This window comes from Aphis gossypii, chromosome 1, assembly GCF_020184175.1.
Source record: "Aphis gossypii isolate Hap1 chromosome 1, ASM2018417v2, whole genome shotgun sequence".
Lineage (NCBI taxonomy): Eukaryota > Metazoa > Arthropoda > Insecta > Hemiptera > Aphididae > Aphis > Aphis gossypii.
The window spans coordinates 69,625,042-69,648,104 of NC_065530.1; the positions used below are offsets into that span (position 1 = coordinate 69,625,042).

Here is a 23,063-nt window from a genome sequence, read left to right on the forward strand (position 1 = left end):
TCGAAAACAAAGATAGGTTTCGCTTAACAAGATCACCCAAATCTATAGTCAAAAATTAGGGGAGGAGGTTATATTATATTATACATTTAAATTATAATTGTTTTTGTTTATATTGTATTTTAGAACTGCAAAAATTTAGTAAATAAGAGTTTGGGATTAGGAGGTACCATAAATTTATAAATAGGACTTGGATTTAAATGTCCCATATTTAATCATTATGCTATGGAATCAATATTTTTCGATGTAATATTTTAAATTTTCTAATGTATACTAAAATCTTATCGAATTCGTTAATACATGCATTAAAAATTAATAAAATGATTTAAAAATGCTAAAAATGCTTAAATAAAGGTTTTGCTTTAGAAGTACATATTATAGGTATCTGTTACATGAAACAAAATATGTATATTTTTTTTGCTTTGCTTTAGAGAACTCCAAAAATAATAAATTTTGCATTGAAATCTAGGCCTTATTTATAAATAATTTATTGATTTTCATAGTTTCATACTATCAATCCTTTCTTTGTTACTTGTAAACATGCATAAGGAGATTTGAAATAATTTATTTTTAATAATATAATAGGTCAGCTAAAATTTGATCATTTTAAAACGGACCAAATTTAATTTATAGTTTATACTATAATATCATGATTCAGGTTCTTAAAACCTAAACAATTTATAAATATTATCATTTATTATTTGGTATATACGAATGAGAATCAACAAACTATTAAGTGGAATGATTGAGTTTAAATTAAAAATAAGTAATTTATATTGACAACATTGACAAATTCGTTATCTAGGTACTGAGAACTAACAATAGGTACCTATCCAAAATGAAGTTTCAAAAAATGAATTTTATAAATTTTAATATAACAGTCAGTCACTTGTTGTTTAAAATTTTATTAAATAATAATCCATTTTATGGTTTTAGAAATACAATAGGAATTATTATACATTAGGAAAAATTGATGAAAGAAGTACTGATAAATAAATAAATAGACAATGTAATCAACCATTTCTTTTAATGTATACAATTTTATTTTTATAAATAAATTAGTTATACATACATTTTTAGGTAGGTAATGATAACATTTTGGAAAAACACTTAGTTATTATTATTATTTTAAGTTATATCAGATTCAAAAACATACGTTTTGTTCCATTTTATTCTTAAATTTACACAAAAATAATATAAATTATAATAGTATACTTTCTAAATGCTTAAATAATATACCTACCTATAATATAATATATCTTACTAGGTATATATTTGTATATAATAGAGTGATGACGAAAAAAAATATGATAATAAAAATGAGAAATCTTAATTGTCCTAATAGGTAGTGTCTTTTAACAATTAAAAAAGTAATCTTAATTAAGAGTATGAAATAAAAAAAAACTAACTAAAATAATCAGAATTTAATAACAAGCGAGACGTACAATATAATATTGGAAGTTGTAGGTAAATAATTATAACCATTATTTGTTCTTTTATATTGTTTTTTCACTATTATTTTATGTCTATTGTTATTTTATTGTCATTATTAAAAATAAAATAATATGAATAATAATAATAATAATATAGGTACTTAAAAAAGAAAATGTGTATACTATTTATCTAAATGTTATTTTTTTTTTTTAAATTATCGTATTGTATCATAATAATTATTATAATTCAAATATCTAATTATAAATATATCTAACTTAATAATGCTGATGGTACTACATAGTTAAAAAAAAGCGCTAGACAAAGGTTAAAAGATAATTACAATGTACATGTTTTGAATATTATTATTATTTAAATGTTTTCAAAATATTGTGTATAATATGAATGTCCGACATGACTAATGAAAAATAAGCATGTTTTGACTAGAACAATGCATTAGGCAATTTCGTTAAAATTGTTCATAAAATAATGGATATGTTATTATTGTTTTTAAATGAATTGAAAATAAAATGGCACTTTTGTCTAGAAGTTTATTATGGTCCTTCCTACATCTATGCATAAAACGACGTTAATTTTGTAATTAATCAGACCTATATATATATATATATATATATATTTATAAATATATAACTATATATTATATAGATACATAATATATATATATTAATAATATGTTCCTATATGCATCACGTACATCCATATTTATGTAAATACTTATGCATATAGATAAATGGTTAAAAACGCTGCTGGATGGTTAAAATCGTCTCCTTAAGTACGTATCTCGCTATGTGGGCTATAGTTTTATTTCTGAAAATAAAAAATAAAAATTATATTTATGGTAAAATTAAACAAAACATGTTGACGTCATTATCTTATATGTTGAATTAACAAAGGTCAAATTATATTAAACTTTATACTCACTTATTGATCTTTGACTTCAAAATATTTATAGGTTGGGTTTTCGTATCCATTTATCTGCATATTGGCTACATGACGTTCCTCTTGAGATATACCTTGATCGACTTCAATAAATCCCTAAAGAATAGACAAAAAAAAAGGTTGGGATTGTATAATAATTTTAAGAGAAAAAGATTTAACAAAAGCAGGACGATAAAGTTACTTGATTTTGTGGCAATCTTGCGTTTCTTCTGCGGATCACGGCTACTCCGACACAGATAGCGGCTATTAATGACAATCCGGCAAATGCCAAAGTTAGATGAACGTTTCTTGAATCATGGTGGAAGTTCTTCCTGGTGAAGAATGTCTGCAAATAGTGAGTGAATCGGAAAGAATTAGATTATTCAATACGTATTAAAATGCAGTGGGTATTTTGTTTTTAAGTTAATACAATATTCTAATTTGATAAATTATGTATAAAATAAACCGAGAAAGTAGTTCTACTGTATAGTAAGTTTGAAGTAATAGATGTATTTAGCTATAGTTCAATAATAAATTATTTCATACGAAAAAAGGTTTTGAGCAGAGATGGAACTGTAAGAAGAAAAATCTAAGAATTAATAATAACTGTTTTAATTAATATTTATATAATAGTAGGATGATTTTTTGTCAAAAATATCGCATATATTAAAAAAAATTATAATTATAAATCTAACATGAAAAAATTTATAGGAATCTTGTGTTAAACTTTCAAGGCTTGAGAATTTAAGTTTAAAATGTTATTAATCTTAAAATAGAAAATGATATAAAAATCTTTATGAAATTCGCACTTCAAATATTTAAAAAAATGTGATAAAGACATGAGGTGTACATTATTGATATTTTTTAATTTTTAGGGGAAATTTATATTAAATTAATATGCTTTTCATCCTGAAATCAAAAATTTTATTAATAAAATTGAAAAAACTTCTAAAAATAATTAAATAGCTCAAAAAGAGCGGACGATTTTGGAAAATAATATCATTTATAGAAAATTATCATGCATGGTAAATATTTAAACTTTTTCATTTTAGATTAACAAAAAAATCTTACGATTTTATTTTGAGGAATGAACAATTTATAGGAATGAATCAAAAATAATATTAAGTATTATACTATTATGAAACATAATAATAATTAATAACATTTGACATTCATTACATAAAAAGATCCCTGACGAGGAGAGGAATTCCCATGTGGCCATCTCTAAGGTACGTTACTGTTAAGAGGATTTTCTACAGTTACAAATTATAATTATTTGTCAAAATTACCGGTTCTCCATGACTTATATCATGCACTTGGGCATGAGAGATTTTTGGTTCGGATTCGTGGTCATGGTGTTGTACGGCAGCGACTGGAGCGGTGGCGGCGTTTTGGTCAGGTTTGATCGCTGAGGGTTGTTGTTGAGCTTGTAGCTGTTGACCTGGGTGTGGTTGGGATTCAGTATTTTCATTAGCATCAAACTCAGCGGCTGTTTCAACTTGAAGCTTGGCCTCCTTTGATTCAACCATTTCATGTGGTTGTTTACGTTTCATCTCTATCGGATATCTTGTACGAGATTTTTCTATACAACAATCACATTAAAATGTTAGAAAAATTGTTAATCGACAATAAGCTTTTAAGTACCATCTTGTGTTGAAATTTCTTCCTTATATTTATCCAATATACTAGCTTCGGCATCTCGGGTCATGGCCAACAGAGAACCTGGAGTATCATCTTTGCTCCTGAGCGCTTGGATGTAGTCCGACATCAATTGTGAAATCTTGCGTGACAGCGTTGGATATCTATACAAAGTGAAATATGCATTTTTAATGTAATTTTTTGATACAATATTCTCCTATGCATGAGTACCTGTAAAGCATTTGCAGCGATTGGTTGACCATATGATCAATGTCTACCAAATGTTCCAACGTAACTGATTTTTCACGTTCCGCCAATTCAATACTAGACGCGAGTAAGTGTCGGTAATGCGCTATTGTGTGGTGACGGTCCTTGTGCAATGATCTGAGAAGTTTCTGAAGACATTTCTGTACTTTGTGTGTCTAAAATTTAGTATAAAAGGCATTGGTTGTATTAGTACTTATTACTTTTTATAAATAATAATGACCTGTTCGACATAAACAATAATTTCATCTACATAAATAATATTACGTTTGATTAAATGATTTAATACTTACATTTGGAGGATTTTCATTGAGAGCAAAAACGTAGCAGTTCATGGCTTCCTTCTTTCTATGATTAATATGAGCGTTCACTCTTTGCTGATGCATAGCGAACAGTTGGTGTTTTTCCGCTGAGCCTTCTTCTTCCAGAGATTGAACGGTCTGTTGGAATCGGAGTGTCATTCGTTGTTTGAATTCTTCAGCCATGTGTGGGTCCTTGGAACGCATTTCTTGGTACCGTTCTTCCAAATCAGACCAATCTTTCATAACTTTGGTCACCTTTTCGCGATGCAATTCTTCTAATCGGTTTAGTGCTTCTTTGTACAATTTATGCTCGTCTCTAGGATCGAAATGTGTGAAATATGTGTCTGGGGTCGGCAAGTTCCTGATAGGGTTGGATGGTGTAGTGTGAGAGCTTTCGGGAGTAGATGGTGGTGGAGGAGGTGGTGGTGGTGCAGTTGTTGTAGTTGTAGTTGCTTTCCTTGTGGTTGTCGTCATCGTGGTTGTGGAGGTAGTGGTGGTTGGTGCTGCAGTTGAGGTCGAAGTTGAGGACATGCGAGATGGCGGTATGTCATCGTAGTTATCATAATCATCGTCATCATCTTCTTCGTCATTTGTTTCGTCATCATCATCTTCATCATCATCATTGTCATCAATGTCTTCTTCTATGTCAAATCGATTTGAAGGTAGAAGACTATCAGCAGCTACAGGAGACGTTTTCTTCAATTGAATTGTATCTATATTTTCAGGAATCATGAAATAATCAATAAATAGTAATTAAATCTAATAATTTTTATTGGTTAATAGTAGTAAAATAATTAATAATTATTTATTATAATTTGATGGGTATAATTTACTTTAATTTTAGAATCACTATCAATACATGTTGCCTAAGCTATACATTTTATGTGATTATGTTGTACTCATAAAATTAACTGTAGTATTTAATATTTATTGATAATTTGGCAATTTGGTTTAAAAAATACTTATTACTAAATAATAGTTTTTAATTTTGAAAAATATTTTTATATTTATATTTAGGTGAATACTGAATATTGTATATTATGTTAGGTATGAATAATTATTTTCAAGGCGATTTTTTTTTTAAATTATAGCTTGATAACCTTAAATTTTGTTTTTGTAATAATCAATATCACAACCTACATGGATAATATATAGTATATTAATAATACATCCCAAAAAACTTATTTTCATATTAATATGAGAATGTTCAAGTTATAATAATAATCTTTGTATGCATGATATATTTTTTGCAAGTTTTTGTGTGATAAAATGTTTACCTTTATATGGACAGCAGACAAACTCTACACCGGAAAACAACGATATGCCACAAGGGAGCAACATGGCGAAACTTCTTAGGTTGTGGTCACGATCCTGACAAGCTTGACTTGCAGTCTGGTTCCAGCGATCAAAAGGCCAGCATTTGCTCTGATTATGCACGTGATCGAATATACAATTCTCGGGAACCAAGAGAGCGTCACTTTGGAATTGCCCTTCTGTAAATGTTAACATTATATTCAGTTTACGTGATAGTTAAGCATTTATTTACTTTTTTGGCATGTTTATAATTTCAGGATTAACGCAAATAATGAACAAACAACTAACTTTGTAGTTACCCCTATAATAGAACACTGTAGAACAAATTATCTACAAACATTAAGGGAATTCATGTATTCAATTTACCAAGGTGGTTAAGTTGTTTATTTAATACTAGTAAGTTGCAGTTGGTGAAATCATTACGCCTAAAGATACAAAATATATAATTACATCAAAGTAATGTTATATTTTCTGGTTTCAGGTTTGGTTATAAACCAATCAAGTTTAAAACAAATTAATGTTAAACAGTTTAATACGATTAATGTTTAAACAGAAAAATTTGAAATATATAGTTAAATATCTGTGTTAAAATTAAAATAAAACTAAAAATGTATTATAATATATTAATATATTGTATCGTAAGCATAACAATGGTGTAATACTTAATTTAATTAAATTACGTTTATTAGTGGATTATGAAAACATAATACCTACATAAAATATATATTGTGTTATAAAATTTAGATTTTTTATAACTAATAAGTAAAATAAATATTTTTACCAAAAAATATATTTATTTGTTAACCCACAGATAAGTATAGAAAATAATTCTAACTGTTTGTGTACGAAAACTCAACTACCACACTAGCACAAGTGTATTTTATCAGATTTCTAATAAAAATAAATATTGGTTTACTCTGTTATAAACAATTTTATTAATTTACAAGAGTAAAGGATCAAATGAAGTAGTCAATTTTATATTTTTATAAAAAAGCGATTTCAATCTATAATAGAATGAACCGGCAAATATAAAAATGTAAATGAGTCCTATATAAGTACAAAAGGGTACAATGTCCATAATCACATTAAGTCATAATACAATATATTATGTAGGAATTACTACAACAAAATATGGCACTAAGTAGGTCACTTATAAATTGGAAACAGAATCCCTCGGGATACGTCTTCCTTAAGAGGTTTAATTGATAAAATAAAAGAAAAAAAGTAACTTATAAAATTATAACTAATGACCTTTTTTTTTAATTATTTTAATAAGTAATAATATGCAATCATTTTCCGAAGGATAATTAAATTTGTTAGTAAAAATCCGCAATAATTGCAAACGACTACATATAATATTAGTTAAGTAAATAAAATATTCTATTAAGTACAGATTGAAATTAAAGAGGACAATAGTTCCTTTACTAATGCTAAAATTAGCCATTGGGTTAATTTGAAAGATCAAAGAGTATTTTTCGTAAAACTGTTTTAAAATATAAACGGCCTGCTGTAATCATCTTAATAATAATGAACACTGAAGAAGTAATCTACAAGACAGAATGTTCTTTTTTCTTTCTTTTTGTATTACACAACATCTTGATATAAATTATAAAATATATAACACTCGATATAAGAGTTGACGTTTAGGTACACCTATAATTTTTAATGGATGATTTTAGTTTTTATATAGGTAGCTCTACTTGAGTGTTTTCGTTATGGAGTGTGCATGAAGTCTCTCAAAGGCTAGATAGTGAGTGGTTAAATTATATTATATCAGGCAAGATTATATCTAAGATTATATAAATATTCCCCTCCTATTACCATTAATTTATAATTTAATAATTTTGTTGTTATCGTATTGTATTGATATTTTATTATTAATTTTTTAATTTTTTTGCAAAGATATCACTATAAATTAAATGTAAATTATGTATTAGTAAATGGTTTAATATATTATATTAAGCAAAAAATAGAAGTTAAAATTAAGAAAGCTATCTTTGATTGTTATGATGTTGTTGATCTTTATGGAAAATATCCGGAGTAAAATTAATATATTTTGTTTTTTTTAATTTTAAAATTGGTTTTTTTTTCTTACTTTTAAAACCAGTCAATTTAATAAATTAATTTTTTAATTTTATTTGATAAATATGTAGTTTGATCATGATATTTAAAATGGCTTGATGAAATAAAATCATTAAACTTAAGAATATTCCACAGTTAGGCTTCCAATATTAAATTTCATTATTGACCCTTTTAAACCTAAATTGTTTATGTTTAAAAATTAAACACAGTGTATTAAAATTTTTTAAAATATATTTTCATTTATTCTTTTAATTTTTAATTAAAATTTTCAACACACAGTCAATTGATTCTATTAACAATTCAATTATTTTTATTATTTTTTTCAATTTAAACATATTCCTAAGGTGTTTGTTGCTATTCTTACGTTCAGATATTTTTAGATTTAGTTTTTTCAAATTATTAAATCCAGTTATTAAGTATCAAATATTCAGATGAATATTTTCTAGTGAAGTAGTTGGCTTATTAGCATGAAATACATATGGAAAATAGTATAAATATTTAGTTTTATTGCTATGCATTAGCCAAGAACGCTAATTTTTTTCACTATTTGAAAGGATTGTAGTAAACCAATTGTGTAGAAAACGTCATTTATCAATTTTATTTTCAGAAAAATTAAAACCTGTGTTTTTTCTCTTATTCGGGACCATAATTAATTAATTATGTACTAATTTTATCAGTAATTGGTGGCCAAGAAAAGGAACTATTAAAATCAATTATGAATATTTCTTTACCTCTAGTAACCTATGATTTATTTTCAGTATTTTTTTCAATCTCTTTATATTCTACATTATTAATTTAAGATATATTTTATTAGTAGCATATTTAAATATTTCATTTTCAGCTAATAATTCCTCGGAACTTTCTAGGGATTTATTACACGCAGTTTCGTCTACTACTTTATTAGTACCTAATAGTTTCATTAAAATTAACAGTCAAATTTGTTGAATGATTTTCCCATTGATTTTATTTTTTTTCTATTTTGTGAAAATTTAGGTGACGCCTTCATGGGCATCTATCTTTTAGATGTATCAAAACATATTTTAATCATTTTTGTGTAATTCTGGTAATATTTAAAAGTTTTAAAAAGAAGTTTAAAATTTGTTGAACTATATGGATTAAATTTTAACTGTTTTTGTTATAGTTGTCATTTGCTTGAAATGTTTTAATTAGGATACCTAACGTAGTTATAGAAAAAAGAGGATTATTTATTTTGTTTTGCACTTATAGTTTGAGTATCTACATATCTGTATGTTTATTTGTGATTAAAAAAATATATTGTAATGTTTAGATACAAATTATGATAAATTTTATTATTCCAAAATGTATTTTTTTATAATCACGTATTAGAAAGATATATGTGTACAGTAACTTAAAAACAAGATAAATTAAAACTTGTTTTGCTTAGTTAGTTAGGTAATAAAGGTAATAAAATTAATATTGAAACGTTTGGTAGCTCTTGGTGTACCTACCTATATAACAATTTGCGTGAGCTGAGTGCACAAAGATATCGGTGCCAGATTATAATTGTCTCTAGAGCGTAGTACAAGCAGGCGATTGACGAGTTTTTAAGCCTTGGATAATCTCTTAAGAGTCTATTGTTTTTTAATTATAATTTCAACGATGGTGTAGGTAAATAGGTATATGTACTCTCTTTTGCGTCAGTTTAAGCGTAAAAACGAGGAGATAATATCCGCTGCGTAAAACTTGGGTAAAATACTTTATGTTATTAATTTGAATTCCTAATACTTAATGAAAACACTGTTCATTGATTTTAAATATTTCACATAAATATTAATATAGGAATTCAATATTAAAAAAAATAAATACTTATGCTAATAAAACATAATAATATATTATTAGAATTTAGAACCTTTGGCTTAGTTATTCTTTTTACATTGTGTTATTATTTATTTTAACCATACTAAAATCGAATTTTAATTCAATTTAAAATAAGGAAACTGCTTATTATTTAATTTCTATTGAAATCGTAGTCACATTTATAAAGTTTAGTTAATCTAGTTATGTTTTGTTTGATTAATTATCTATTCTTGTGAACACTTTTTATGTAGAAAAAGTGTTTGAAATGGTTCATTTATATTGGCAAACGATATACATAAATAATTATTATAATTATTTTTATTATTTACATAATTATACATTATATTGTTAACGAGATATTAAAAAACTGTTAAATCTAGTTTAGGCTAAGGGCACTATTAGGTATCTATACATAGTTAGTGGAACTTTATTATTTATAATAGTATTGGAAATAACTCAATTTGGTATTTTCCCATTATTGTGTAATTAATATTTTTTACTATTAAAGAAAAAATGTTCTATGAGGTTTTATTATTAAGATATTTGTATTTTTTCTTATTACTCACTGCGCTTAGATAAAGGAATGCTATACCTAGTATTGCGGGTCACTTCAAATAATAGTATATTAAATAGAACCAAGTAAAAATAAAAATAAAAGCAATAAGAACCAACAATATTTCTGATAATTGAGATGTCATAATAAAATCAATTTTTTTCGTTAATGCAATGGTATAGTCTTTGCATTCACTACCAATACAAAACGTCTGATTCGGTTTTTTTTCAATTCAGCATTCTGAGCATAGAAAAGCTTTTGAAAAGGTACTGCCAATCAGTAAGCCTTCCAAAGTCCAAATACTCGGTGTAATTGTAAGTCAAGACAAGAAATGGTGGTGCGAGAGAGCTAATCAATCACGGGAATAAGGAACGAGAGCCATAAAAGACTGTAAATCGACGGACTCGGCAGCGATGAGTGTGGGAAGAGGGCAGGATCAGTATTAAAGGGAGATTTACAGACGAGAGAAATTATGGTCAAACAAAAACGGCAGCAGTTTAATCTCGTGTCGGTTGAAGGGTTCGCGATAAATAAACCTTCGTGAACACTTACCGAGACATCTGTACGGTTTCACCCAGTCCGTGTGCTTGCATTTGTTGAATCCCATTTTACACCAGTTACCGATTTTTACGTAATGGCTGGATTCCACTATGTTGGTAATGTCGTTCTTGGGGTAAACCTATAACACGGTAAATATGCTTTTAGATAATTTTTTTTAAACATTATATGTTGAAGTATTATCTTTTTGTTCATATATTATATGAATTATTATAATTATTATAATATTGTTCTAAAGAAAATATTTAATTGATTTAATTTTTCTTTTAATTCTATTACATAAAAAAAAAAAACCACAAATTATTTTAGGTGTGAGTATTCATTAATCATGATAAAAAAAATCACTATATTATATCGTTACTTGTTAGTACGAGCTCAATAATTATTAATAATATATAATATATATAAGTAATTTTTGTTTTACAAAAAGTATAAAAACGTATTCTCACCTTTTTACAGTAATCCAAAATGTCAACTTTTTCCTTTAAGCATCCAACCTTGCGTTTCGTGTCAGACGTCCACCGACCATTCTCTGACATGTACTGGCTATAGTATGGGGTATCTGATTTCGCATCGCACAGCACAGCGACTTGAGGTTCGAAGCGTACCGGTGCCGGTCCATCAGCTTCTAAGGCCTATACAACAAAAAATAAAAAATCTGGTTGTATTATATTTTTATAAGGTAATAAATTATTTAACTAAAAAATCTTCTACTGCCATATTATATAGGTACATTATATTATCGATACTTAATAAATTGATAACGCGTACAATTTAAAATGATTCAGTATTATAAAATAAAATAAGTAGATCGAGGTGTTCGCACAGGAAAAACCAATAAGGCATCCTATAATAAGCTTGTTACATAAATGCCCATCTCATATTAATTTCATAAAATAATTGATAAAAACAAAATTTGATTCTAATTTCTCGTAGAGAATAAAAGTATCGAGAGTTAATCAAAATAACTCGATTTCAGTGTAAAATCATAAGAAATTACATAATAATATATAACGCTTACAATTTACCATATTAATATTATATTATTATTTGCGATTGGTTAAAATGCATGTTTACCTTCACGGTGACACACGCATATATTAGGCATTCTATATGTGTTATACCGTTGTCTTTGAAAACCTTTGGTGTCAAGTATTATACTCGTTTCTCGTGTGTGGTATATTATCACATTCTATTGTATCCGCGGGCGGCGGCGCAATCGGACATGCGTAAGACGACCGGGTGACGGTTTAAAACGACACCAGGAGGAGCGATATATATTGTGTAAGAATTGGAGGGGTTAGGGGTAGAGGCGTGAGGGGTGCAATATGATGCACTCGACGAGCTTAAATTGTCAACGGCCGACAGAGATGGCGAGGATGCGTGAAATATTATAACGAAATGGTAGACGACAAGCGAAAGATGCGACAGTTTGAAAAGGTACAAGGACGGGAGTATATGCGCGGTTTGACGTGCGGCGTGTATAGCTACGGCAGATATGAGATATTATTGTAAGATGGCAGACGACAAGTAAAATACGCCAATTGGAAATCCAGGACGATGCTGGTCAGTATAGTATTATGTCAGGGCAATCAATAAAAGTATACGACGTATACGCCTAACTGTTTCATACGATCGGATTTGGACAAATAGAGTAATATTATATAGGTATACTGTTGGTAAAAATTGATACACAATTAGTTCAGTGGCAGTGTATACCGAGAGTAGTGTTTGTGCCACAGAGGGCGAGAGGGAGGAATGGTTGCTGAATATCTTTCAACGACTAACTATATACCTACAGATTTAAGTTTAATGTATTCCATTTTTTTTTGATTTTATTGTAACCCTTCCCAATGTTAAACGCCAATTATCTATAGTATACTTATAGGCGATACCTATCATTGATTGCATTTTTATTATAATATTATTATATTATTATACGAAATATCTATTGTGTTTGGTGTATCACGATTACGAGTACGGGTATTTAATTCAGAATTATAATATCTGCAGTGTACTCGCATATTATTATACCTATTATATACACTGTATGCATATTGTTTTCAATGATTAAATTTGATTGTATTTGTTAATCAATGCTTTACCGATAGTTTATTACATGTCCGTTAAAAAAAAATAACGTTTGCGGTAAAATAATAAACAATCTCACGTTTATAACGTTGAACCTAAGCTACCGATATTAAATCGATAGTCGAAATGTTTGAATTCACTTTGCCTCAAATAATATTTTACGATATAATATTATGGCCATTAAATGAGTTATATCTGCAGTAGCACTATATTATTAGCGAATGTACGTGGAAAACTGCAAAATACCACGATATCATATGAAAATGAACGAAAATCGTTAGAAAATATAATAATATAGCTTTTACGTTTTAAAAATTTCAATTACGATCAAATTAAGCAAACATTTTACTGCTTTTAGTTATCAAAAAAACAATTTAAAATTTAAATTTACAGTCTATAAGTTTGTGCATAGGTGGTTATTTGTATATACGATTTAATATTTAATATTTCCAGATTTCTGTGTACAGAAAATATATATCTTAATGCTCATGAAAGACACACATTTTAATATTAGTCGATGGATTGAAATTAATTATATAAGGTTTAATTTCATTATTTGTTACATTATAGACATTTATCTGCGGTGAGAGTTATTATTTTTTGTTTAATCTCAAGGCTAGATACAAATATATTTTTTTTATTCAAATATTCATGAATATAATTTAAACAAATTAACTTCCTATTATAACGACACTTTTAGTGTACGTGATCGTTGCATTTAATAAATAATAACATGGATATATATATATTTATATATATATTATACACAAACGTGATGCTTTATAATATTATTATTAAGTAGATTATGTCACGGACTTGAGTTCTTGTGGTGAATATTATATTCGGTTAAACTGTGTAATTGTATGATTTATACTCACTCTGAATATTAATGTTAATAATCGATTTGATGTAATTTTAAACTTGTAAATAGTTAGGTATTGAAGCACTACAATAAAATTCGGTGTATTTATTGCAATATCATAATTTATAAAAATTTCATAACATATTATATTTAATATGTTTTCTTTATGATAGGTGGTTCAAAAATAGTTATTATAATAAGTTAGTACTTGAATTTAAATTCATTCTATAAGGTTTATCGATGGACATTTTCAGTTTAAAACTTTTCAATTGGTGAGAGATTGTAGGATATGACTCTTCTTATATGCCCTTTGTGTTAAATGATCTTGCTAGAGATTTAAAGTCTCTTTGCACTATTTTTTTGTATAGTTGAGTCTACTAGTCTACCGAGTTGATATTATAGCTACGGCGGACGATGGTGACGGTACCGCATCAACGTCTCTTCATACTTTTTTTGGTTCTAACCGATAACGGATAACCCAAACACGCATTGGCAGTTATAGGGGATGTGCGGCAGGTTAAAGATAGCTGCTGTGGTTGTTCCTCGTGTTTCCGTGTCGTTAAATGAGTAGCTCTCATCAAATGTAATATTATGTTGTGTCTGAAAATGATCAATGAGCATGCGAGGAGATAATAATAATACTAATATAAGCTGCTGCATAAGAAGAAGTAATAACAATTATTTTTTGAATTCGAATTGTTGCATTGAGTTTCCACCTGGTGTGTTGTGTGGTGTGGTGGAAGGCTATAGAGTACAGAGTGGTCATTAATTGGTTTTCAAAATACGATGTAACCTTCATATCGGTGCATTATAATGCACTACACACTTTCTATAGTATTGATTAGAATTCCACGATATAACGAGATAATAGTATTACATAAGATCCATGGCATGAGGCGATTACAATGATAATATACATATGTGCACAACAAATGGTTAATTAGAGGTTGTTGATGCTTTTAGTGTGATATATATTTTAAATAGGTACAGCAGTTAATAGAAGATATTTACCATTTTATTATAGATGAGAGTTTGATTTTTACATTCAGTTTATTAATTTGATATGTCATATGTTAATTCGTGACCAGAGGATAGTAATTTTTAGTATAACCACGTTTTATTATATTATGCTTTTGGTGGTAAAAAATATAGATGAGTCAGCTTTGAATAAAATTACTACATATTATATTATTAGACTTTCTCTTCTTGTTCTTGGATGTCAATTATTTTATTAAAATAATTATCTAAATGAATCATTATAATTTATTAATTATATTATACTGTCTTAATAATTAAAACGATACGTCAAAATACTATCTACAAAAATAAGTTTCACACCATATATTTTTAATTGAATACTCGTATAGAACGTGGTTTATTCAAGCTATTTAAGCTTATAAGTGGGCATATTACTTCGTCAATAACATGGTGCAAGGTGAGATTGCAAGCGTTTGTTTTTAAATCATTGTTTTATAATTTTAGGGGACAAACACAATTTACGATTTTTCTCTTCTCCTCACCGATGTATGACATTAGTTGATTTGGTTTTACTCTTTTCTAATATATCTAAATTTGAAATTTATTACACATAATATTTTACTATTTTACTACCTATTTTAGTTATTAATGTCTGTAGTACTATAGTAACTTAGACTTATTGTATTAATTAGTATTTAGTAATATAATATCTGTAGTTTACAATTCTTATAACTTTATGTATTAGGTAGTGCTTATTTCATTATACAAATTACATTTTATGTAGATATTGGTACAAAACAAACAGATAATATGTAGCTTAATAGTGTCATGAAATAATATCATTATATAATATTAAAACTGCATTGTATAGTTACCGATTTATTGTTAATAGGAATTCAAGATTCCAGGGCCAATCTTTACGACATTAGCTCGGCGAAGGCTTTTACTTTATACCTCTGAATCGTGTTGGCTCGTTACACCACTGTACCGCCGTATTGGCGCTAATGACAAAACTGTTTCGACCTATATTATACTATTATTATTACGTTTTGTCGTCTAATCTATACTCGAGCGAATCGAATTGTGCTATCGTTCGATAATATTATATTACTACCACTACACACGTACGTATAATACACACTAACATCACCACAAATGCCGAGGTCAATTTTTTTTCCATTAAGGATAAAGTAATGGCAATGGCTTAAGGGTTTTAAGTGGTTCTATTATAAATAATACAATTAAACGATATTTTTAGTGATATTCTAATTTTAAGAATATAAAATATGTTTTAATACGTTTTATAAAAGTAATTTACAAGCTGTTTAGAAAAATCCTTGAAAAAAAAAAATAAATTTCTAAACTCTCCAAAATATTTAATTAAAGATCAGTAATGATAGTACCATTATTGGTAGCTGTGATACAACTGAATACACAATAAATCATTATGCGAGAAGAATATTTACGATGAATTATAGATAGGTACTTCGGATAATAAAATATGTAAGCATAACTTTTATAACACTCTGTTGTTTATTATGTAAAAAATATTTTATTTTTATACCGAAAATCTGGTTTACAGGTTTCCCGTTTGGTGGTATAATAATTATTGCACATATTATTATGTATGGGATACGAATAATTTCAAACGTGTTTCACTATTATACCGTACTAGTCTTATAATACGTTTATTTTATTATCAAGGAATGGAGAAGAGCGCATGCTTTGCATTTGTGAAGACTCCGGCTTAATAAAAATGCATTGCTGAATTCGATCGTTTATATATTTTCCTTTGGCCACTGCTTTTGCATCAAAGAAAAAATAAATACTCTATAGACGAAATCATTATCGCGTCGTTGAAAATTGAATTTCAAGTATTTGGTTACGAGAAAGAGCTCCGAACTCCGCAAAACTACATTATATTATATTAGTATATATTTGAAAAAAAAGAGAGGAAAACGGTGAGAGCTCTTCTTAGTCACTTTCATCATCGTTTGTTCGTGCTCGTATCAATATATACACGATGTGTATAGACTATAGATTTCATAACGGATAACGATCTGAAACATTAACCTTTTAAGTTGTATACATAACGGTCTCAGAGTTTCAATGTAATGATCTTCGTAATTTATTTATACTTTTTTTTTATGCTTTTAATAATTTTAATCAGTAGTCGTTCGACGGTTGTGCGGGGGTAATTTTAAAACATTATATTTTCATAAATAATTTCGTAGGGTTATAATAGGACGGCGTTTAGTTATGTGTTAAAATAGCATCGTAAAAATTGAATTATTAACAAACGATCTCTCAAATAACACATTAAGTATTTTAGCAACAGTCATTAACGAGTCGTGAATATTTAAACCAACCGAAATAATGGAAGAGCGTAATAATTACTATTATCTTTATGGATGAGAGAGAACTCACGCGTTTTATTAAATATTATAACACGACGTTCCGACATAACCACGGTTGACAGAAAATAAAACTATAATAATTTAAATATTATAATTGATATTATATACGCTAATAATATTAGCTTGCACGGTGTATTTATATACGATATAATATATGTTAGTGTGTGCTTTGACTTTATACATTGCAGTCGCATAATTGAAAAAAATCATAATAATTATAAAGTAACTAAGAAAAAAAATTGTTAAATAATGAGAAGAAAAGATAAATCTAATATTTAACCATTCTTTTTTTTATTGAGCAATTTATTTGAAATAAATTTAGAAAAAAATCATTAATTAATTTGTTTTTGTAATAAAATGCAAAACTTATAATAATGTAAAATCTTCATAATTATTAACAATCTGTATAGGAACTTACTAAGTTTTTAACTACAAATAAGGACAATTAGTGGTGGCAGATTTAACAATTTGAAACTTCTATACTAAAAAATAATATTTAGGCTTACAAATATTGTCATAATATTTTGAATTGACTTGGGTATTTAGTTGTTCATAAGAATTAAAATTTAAAAAATGTTTCGATTTAAAAATATAAATTATATAATTATTACGTAAATATAAAATACCATTTATTTTTATCAAATGAAAATTTAAATAATCATGTGTTTAATTAATAAGAATTCGTGAAAAACATTTTGGTACCATATATAAGTTAATAATACTATAACGTTATAATGTCTCATAGTTAGATAAGGGTTTTTAGATGTTTTTTTTTCTAGCAAAATAATGAATGATATATTCATAATTTAATTATGTTGTCATGTCACATTTTATGATTAATATGGCCAATGAATTTTTATTTTTTACAACATAGTTGATCATAAAACATTTTTTATTTTATTAAAAAAGAAATTCAGGTGTTCGATGGTAGTCAGTGACTACCGCCTAATGTCGAAGGGAATTACAATATTTGAGTATAAACCTTTCATATTACGTACATAAATTACTCATACTTGTAAAAGTAATTTATTTTATTTTAATTAAACCAACGTGTATTTTATGTAAAGAAAATTAAGTAATTCGTTTAAAATTCATTTTTTCTAAATCTTTTTTGCAGATACAATAAAGTTCATTTGCCTTGTTTTAATGTTTATTTAAAAGTTAGTCAATTTACTAAATTTGGTAAGAAATTCAATAGGCGTATAGAATATTTTATATACTTTTCGTTTACTTTTACATTATAACGTCATAAAATAATGTGAGTCATACTTAAGTTTACAAATTATTATTTGATAAAGCGTTTTGTGATTATAAGTATTGATTCATGTAACAATTTTCATGTAATAGTAAAACTTAATATTATTATAATACTATTATTGAATAGTAAATATCTCATATTTTTCATAAAAGAATATATTTTTAAATTATATAATATAAAGTTAATTAATTATTATTATATAATTATTATAATTATTATATAATATTAATTATTCAATAAAAATTTACCACACTTCAACATTTTCCATCGCATGTGATAACATAGTTCCATAAATCCACTACTGATAAAGTGTAAAGAAGGATTAGATATTGGGAACTCATGGTCTACATTTCAGAACGTTTTTACAAGAAACATTGACGTTCTATAGTCAAATAAATTTAATACTAATGTCTAATCAAAAATAATTATTACATGCGGTAGGAATTTGTCATTCGGATTCTTTCTTTGTACGCGACATAACGAAGTTATGCACCACAATACACAGTCATCGGAAAAAGTCTTCAAACATTGCGAGTACTTTTTTGTGTGTCCCGTGTATTTACATTCGATCAACAGTGTATAGGTAAATGTGGTTAAATCGATTTCGTTTTGTCGTGAAAACGATGTTGGTATTGACGATCAAATTGACAGTAATCTCATCATAATGGTCATGTTTGTGTAACGGAAAAAGTTCAATAGAGAAATACATATTATAAGTTGTAGGTAGATAAAATAATTAAAAAGAAGACAACTGTTATAGAAAGGGCAAGTGTATTGTATAACAAGTCCTTGTAATAGCGGTTGAAGAAGGGAGATGTTTATATAAAAAAATATTCTCTGGATTGATGGGATAAGACTAAGCAGACATTTCTGTCACGCGTAAACTAGCTTTTATTTATGTGTCAGTATCGTTGAAAATGGATGATTGTCAACCATTCATTAACTTTATTTATAAAGTAAACAATGTTATGGTATACGCTATATACAATATTATATAAGACAATTTTCTCGATACTATAAAATTGAATTATTTTTTCGATATCCTTTCAATATATTAAACCTTTTTCCATATAAGTCTATTTAGTTTTCAATAAAATGTCTCGAGAATTTAAATGATCATATTATCAGATATATAGTTAAAGGTGGGATAAGGACGTAAGGTTAGCTAAAACTTTTATGTTGCTAAACGTTAATCTCTTATCTACTTTTTTGTATGCTACTGGAAAATTACTTTGAAGTATTAAAAATATACATAATATAAAACTTTTTAATATATGCACATGAGGAGTTATATGTACCATTTAAAATTAGAATTAATCAAAACTAGAATGTACATTTTTTTTTAATTAAAAAAATACATCGTTCAAACAATTTATCAAGTAAAATTTTAAACTATTATAATTTAGGTATATACATAAAATATTACAATTAAAATGGTATGGGCCTTTTTTATTAAAACCAAAAATATTGATAATATTACATAACATTTTCTTAAATTTTAATTTAATGTTAAATGATCATGAATAATTATTATTGTTTATAAATAATATATTTATAATTTATGAGATTAATTTCTCAGAATATCAAATAAACTGTTAAATATTGCAATTAAATAAAAATTATATTCAAATGATTTGTTAAAAAGTTCAGAAATATAAAACTTAACGTTTTTATAAATATTTGCTATTTTTTAATTTATTCAATATTTTAAAAACTAATTATTTTAAATGCAAATAACTTAACATTTTTAAAAAGTGTTTAGGTACTTACAATTAGACTAGTTTTTAAAATAGGTTATACGTATAGATATACAGTTTTTTTAGAATAATTACGTTCTACACATAGGTAGTCAATACATTTCTTTGTACAATTCTAAGTACAGACAAAGTATTTAAATTTAAATAAATAAAATAAGATATCTAATTTTACACGAATAATGGTATTAATTAATTACAGTGTATTTCTTCTACACAGTAATGTACCTATATTGCCTATACATAACGCCGTTCTATATTCTATGCTAAAAAAAGTTAGATTGAACAAGTAGATTGTGTTGGGACTTGGGAATAATTAATCTTGCTTTGTTCATTTTAATATAGTGGTGTATTAATTTAATATTACAATACAATTAAAAGATAAATAAAAATATAACATAAATTATCACGAATCTGCCGCTCTTTATAATTTCACATTTTCTTTTTAAACTATAAAATATGTTTAGTTTAGTCATTTTAATTGATTGAACTATAAACGTTCGTGATAGTTAAAATAAAAAGACTGAATCTATTAAAAAAAATTAAAGTAAAATAAATTAACTTCCAAGAAAATAATTTAAATAATTACGAAGTACATAATTTTATTTGATTCATTTGATTCACACAATATATTCTAACTAAAGCGCTGTGAAGATTTTAAATTTATGCGTATAAGAGAAACAGTTCGTCCAACACGTGTGTTTTTATTTAATCAAGATTCACTTTTTTGAAAAAAATCACGAACAAAAACACGAGATACTGTAAATTTATACGATAGAATATAATATTATAATAACAATAACAAAGTGTTCATTGATTATTACGATATACGTTTTATCGATCGCGCTGTTTTTATAATATTCACCCTTCTGTAAATACAATTTGTATGACTACTTGCCATGGTAATAACCATGTTATTAGTAAAGTATTAGTGGTTATAAAGTTTCCGTAATCGTCTAAAAAGTGTATTGTATTATGTCAATTCCACAATGTTATAGTTAATCTCGTATTTTCTTTACGTTTCATATCGATCGCCCGTCGACGGCAATAGTGCACATGAACTATTTTATTGCGTGTTGGTTTCCAAGGAGTGGGTTAACTCGTAGAAAAAATGTATTAACTGTGTTATTATGGTATAATAATGAGTAATAATATTATTGCCGTCTGTTCGTTTAACGCGTTTTACTGCACCGAGTGAACTGTAATATACGTTTAGTAACTGTTTATATAACACTATTGGTGTGGGACAATTTCCCCAAAAAATAACTACGATAATTTTTAAAATAAAATATATTTACATATCATATCAAAGCTGTATTATACGGTGACCTAACTATTATTCGAGCCTTCGACGATGCCCGTATTGATGACGACTCGTGGAGAAAAATAATAATCACAAAAAGCTCCCGGACGGTAGCAGCGTATAGACGTTTTTTTTTATTTCATTTTATATTCGTATTATTGTCACGCATATCGCTTATAATGATGATGGTGATGATAATAATTGTTATTATTATTATTATTATTATTATTATTATTATTACAGTATATCGTTCGGATCTGCTCGATTTCATGTACTTCGGCAGTGATGGTATATTATTATTATCGTACACGCACGCACGCACGCACGCATGCATGCGACTATACCATAAATATATATGAGTATAATATACATATCATTACGCGGTATATGCGTGTGTTACGTCCCCTGTCGTTGTTTTATATACGCGTTATATATAATATATTATCTCCGACCTTATAGTCACCCCCTCGTCACGTCTATCCCTAGATCATATACATATACGAATAAATGTACGCGCAATATACGTGTATAATATATAGTGTATAGGTATCCCGAGATCTAGCCACGCTCTTTGCCCCCAGCCAAGGTTGGCCCTTCGTCGTTTATCGTGTCCGTTTTTCGTTGTATGCAACGTCGTGTCGTACAATAACGACGGGATACCGGGTAATTTTGCCTCTACCGCCGCCGCCACCGTTGCCGCCGCCGCCCGAAGGAAATCAATAGCGAGCGGCGCTGTGCTCAGACAACGACGGTCGTCGCCCAGCGCAAAATAACACGCAAACAACCACCACGCGCTGCTGCCACTACGGGAAACAATACTCCAAAACACACATATTTTGTATAATAATCATCACGAGTGTGTGTGATGGAGTTTTACGTAGACGCCGGTTTGGCATTAACAATACATTTCTTATCGATTTTTGAACGCACCCCCCCATTCTTCGGATACCCGCGAGCTGTCGTAAGACGATTGTTTTTAACACTACCGCAGCATCGCTCTATAGAAACGAGACAATCGCAATCGTTATTATGATGCACCGTCCTCGGGATAATAACCAGCTGTGACAATAACCGCGGATAAAACACGATCGCGATCACGGCTCTTGATATACTATACTGCACACTGTTGCAGGGTTTACGGTCGTACGTCTACAAAGCCGAACACCGTCGTTGAGGTAGGTATGATATATGTACGAACGTTCGTGTAAAGTCGCCAAACTGTGACGTGCGTATGTAAAATATTATTTTTTTACATTTCTATGGTCGGAACTCACAAAAACGTTTTTGTCGAACGAGCGCGCGTGTATAATGATTGCCACGATTCGTTAAACGGACAGCATAAGTTAACAATACATACGTACATACGTACGTACCTATGTATGGACAGAAAATAAGCGAAGTGATAAAAACGAACAATAAAAGATTATCACGGACCGATTGAATGGGGTACCTTAATTAAGTTATTTTTTTTTTTGTCAAAGATGAACGCGAATAACGGATGTTT

At 27.7% G+C, this 23,063-nt stretch overlaps 1 protein-coding gene across 1 annotated transcript in view; it reads right to left on the minus strand.

Moving 5' to 3' along the window:
• Positions 1 to 1,007: 1,007 nt before the first annotated feature.
• The window catches only part of LOC114131868 (amyloid-beta-like protein), an 88,702-nt gene continuing 66,646 nt past the window's right edge, over positions 1,008 to 23,063 (minus strand). Inside the window, exons 2-11 of the mRNA XM_027997193.2 lie at positions 11,346 to 11,531; positions 10,891 to 11,017; positions 5,849 to 6,064; positions 4,563 to 5,284; positions 4,237 to 4,427; positions 4,012 to 4,169; positions 3,657 to 3,949; positions 2,570 to 2,713; positions 2,371 to 2,484; positions 1,008 to 2,256 (exon numbers count right to left, since the gene is read on the minus strand). Coding sequence (XP_027852994.1) covers positions 2,371 to 2,484; positions 2,570 to 2,713; positions 3,657 to 3,949; positions 4,012 to 4,169; positions 4,237 to 4,427; positions 4,563 to 5,284; positions 5,849 to 6,064; positions 10,891 to 11,017; positions 11,346 to 11,531 — 2,151 coding nt within the window. The 3' untranslated portion in view covers positions 1,008 to 2,256. The remainder of the gene's footprint in view (positions 2,257 to 2,370; positions 2,485 to 2,569; positions 2,714 to 3,656; positions 3,950 to 4,011; positions 4,170 to 4,236; positions 4,428 to 4,562; positions 5,285 to 5,848; positions 6,065 to 10,890; positions 11,018 to 11,345; positions 11,532 to 23,063) is intronic.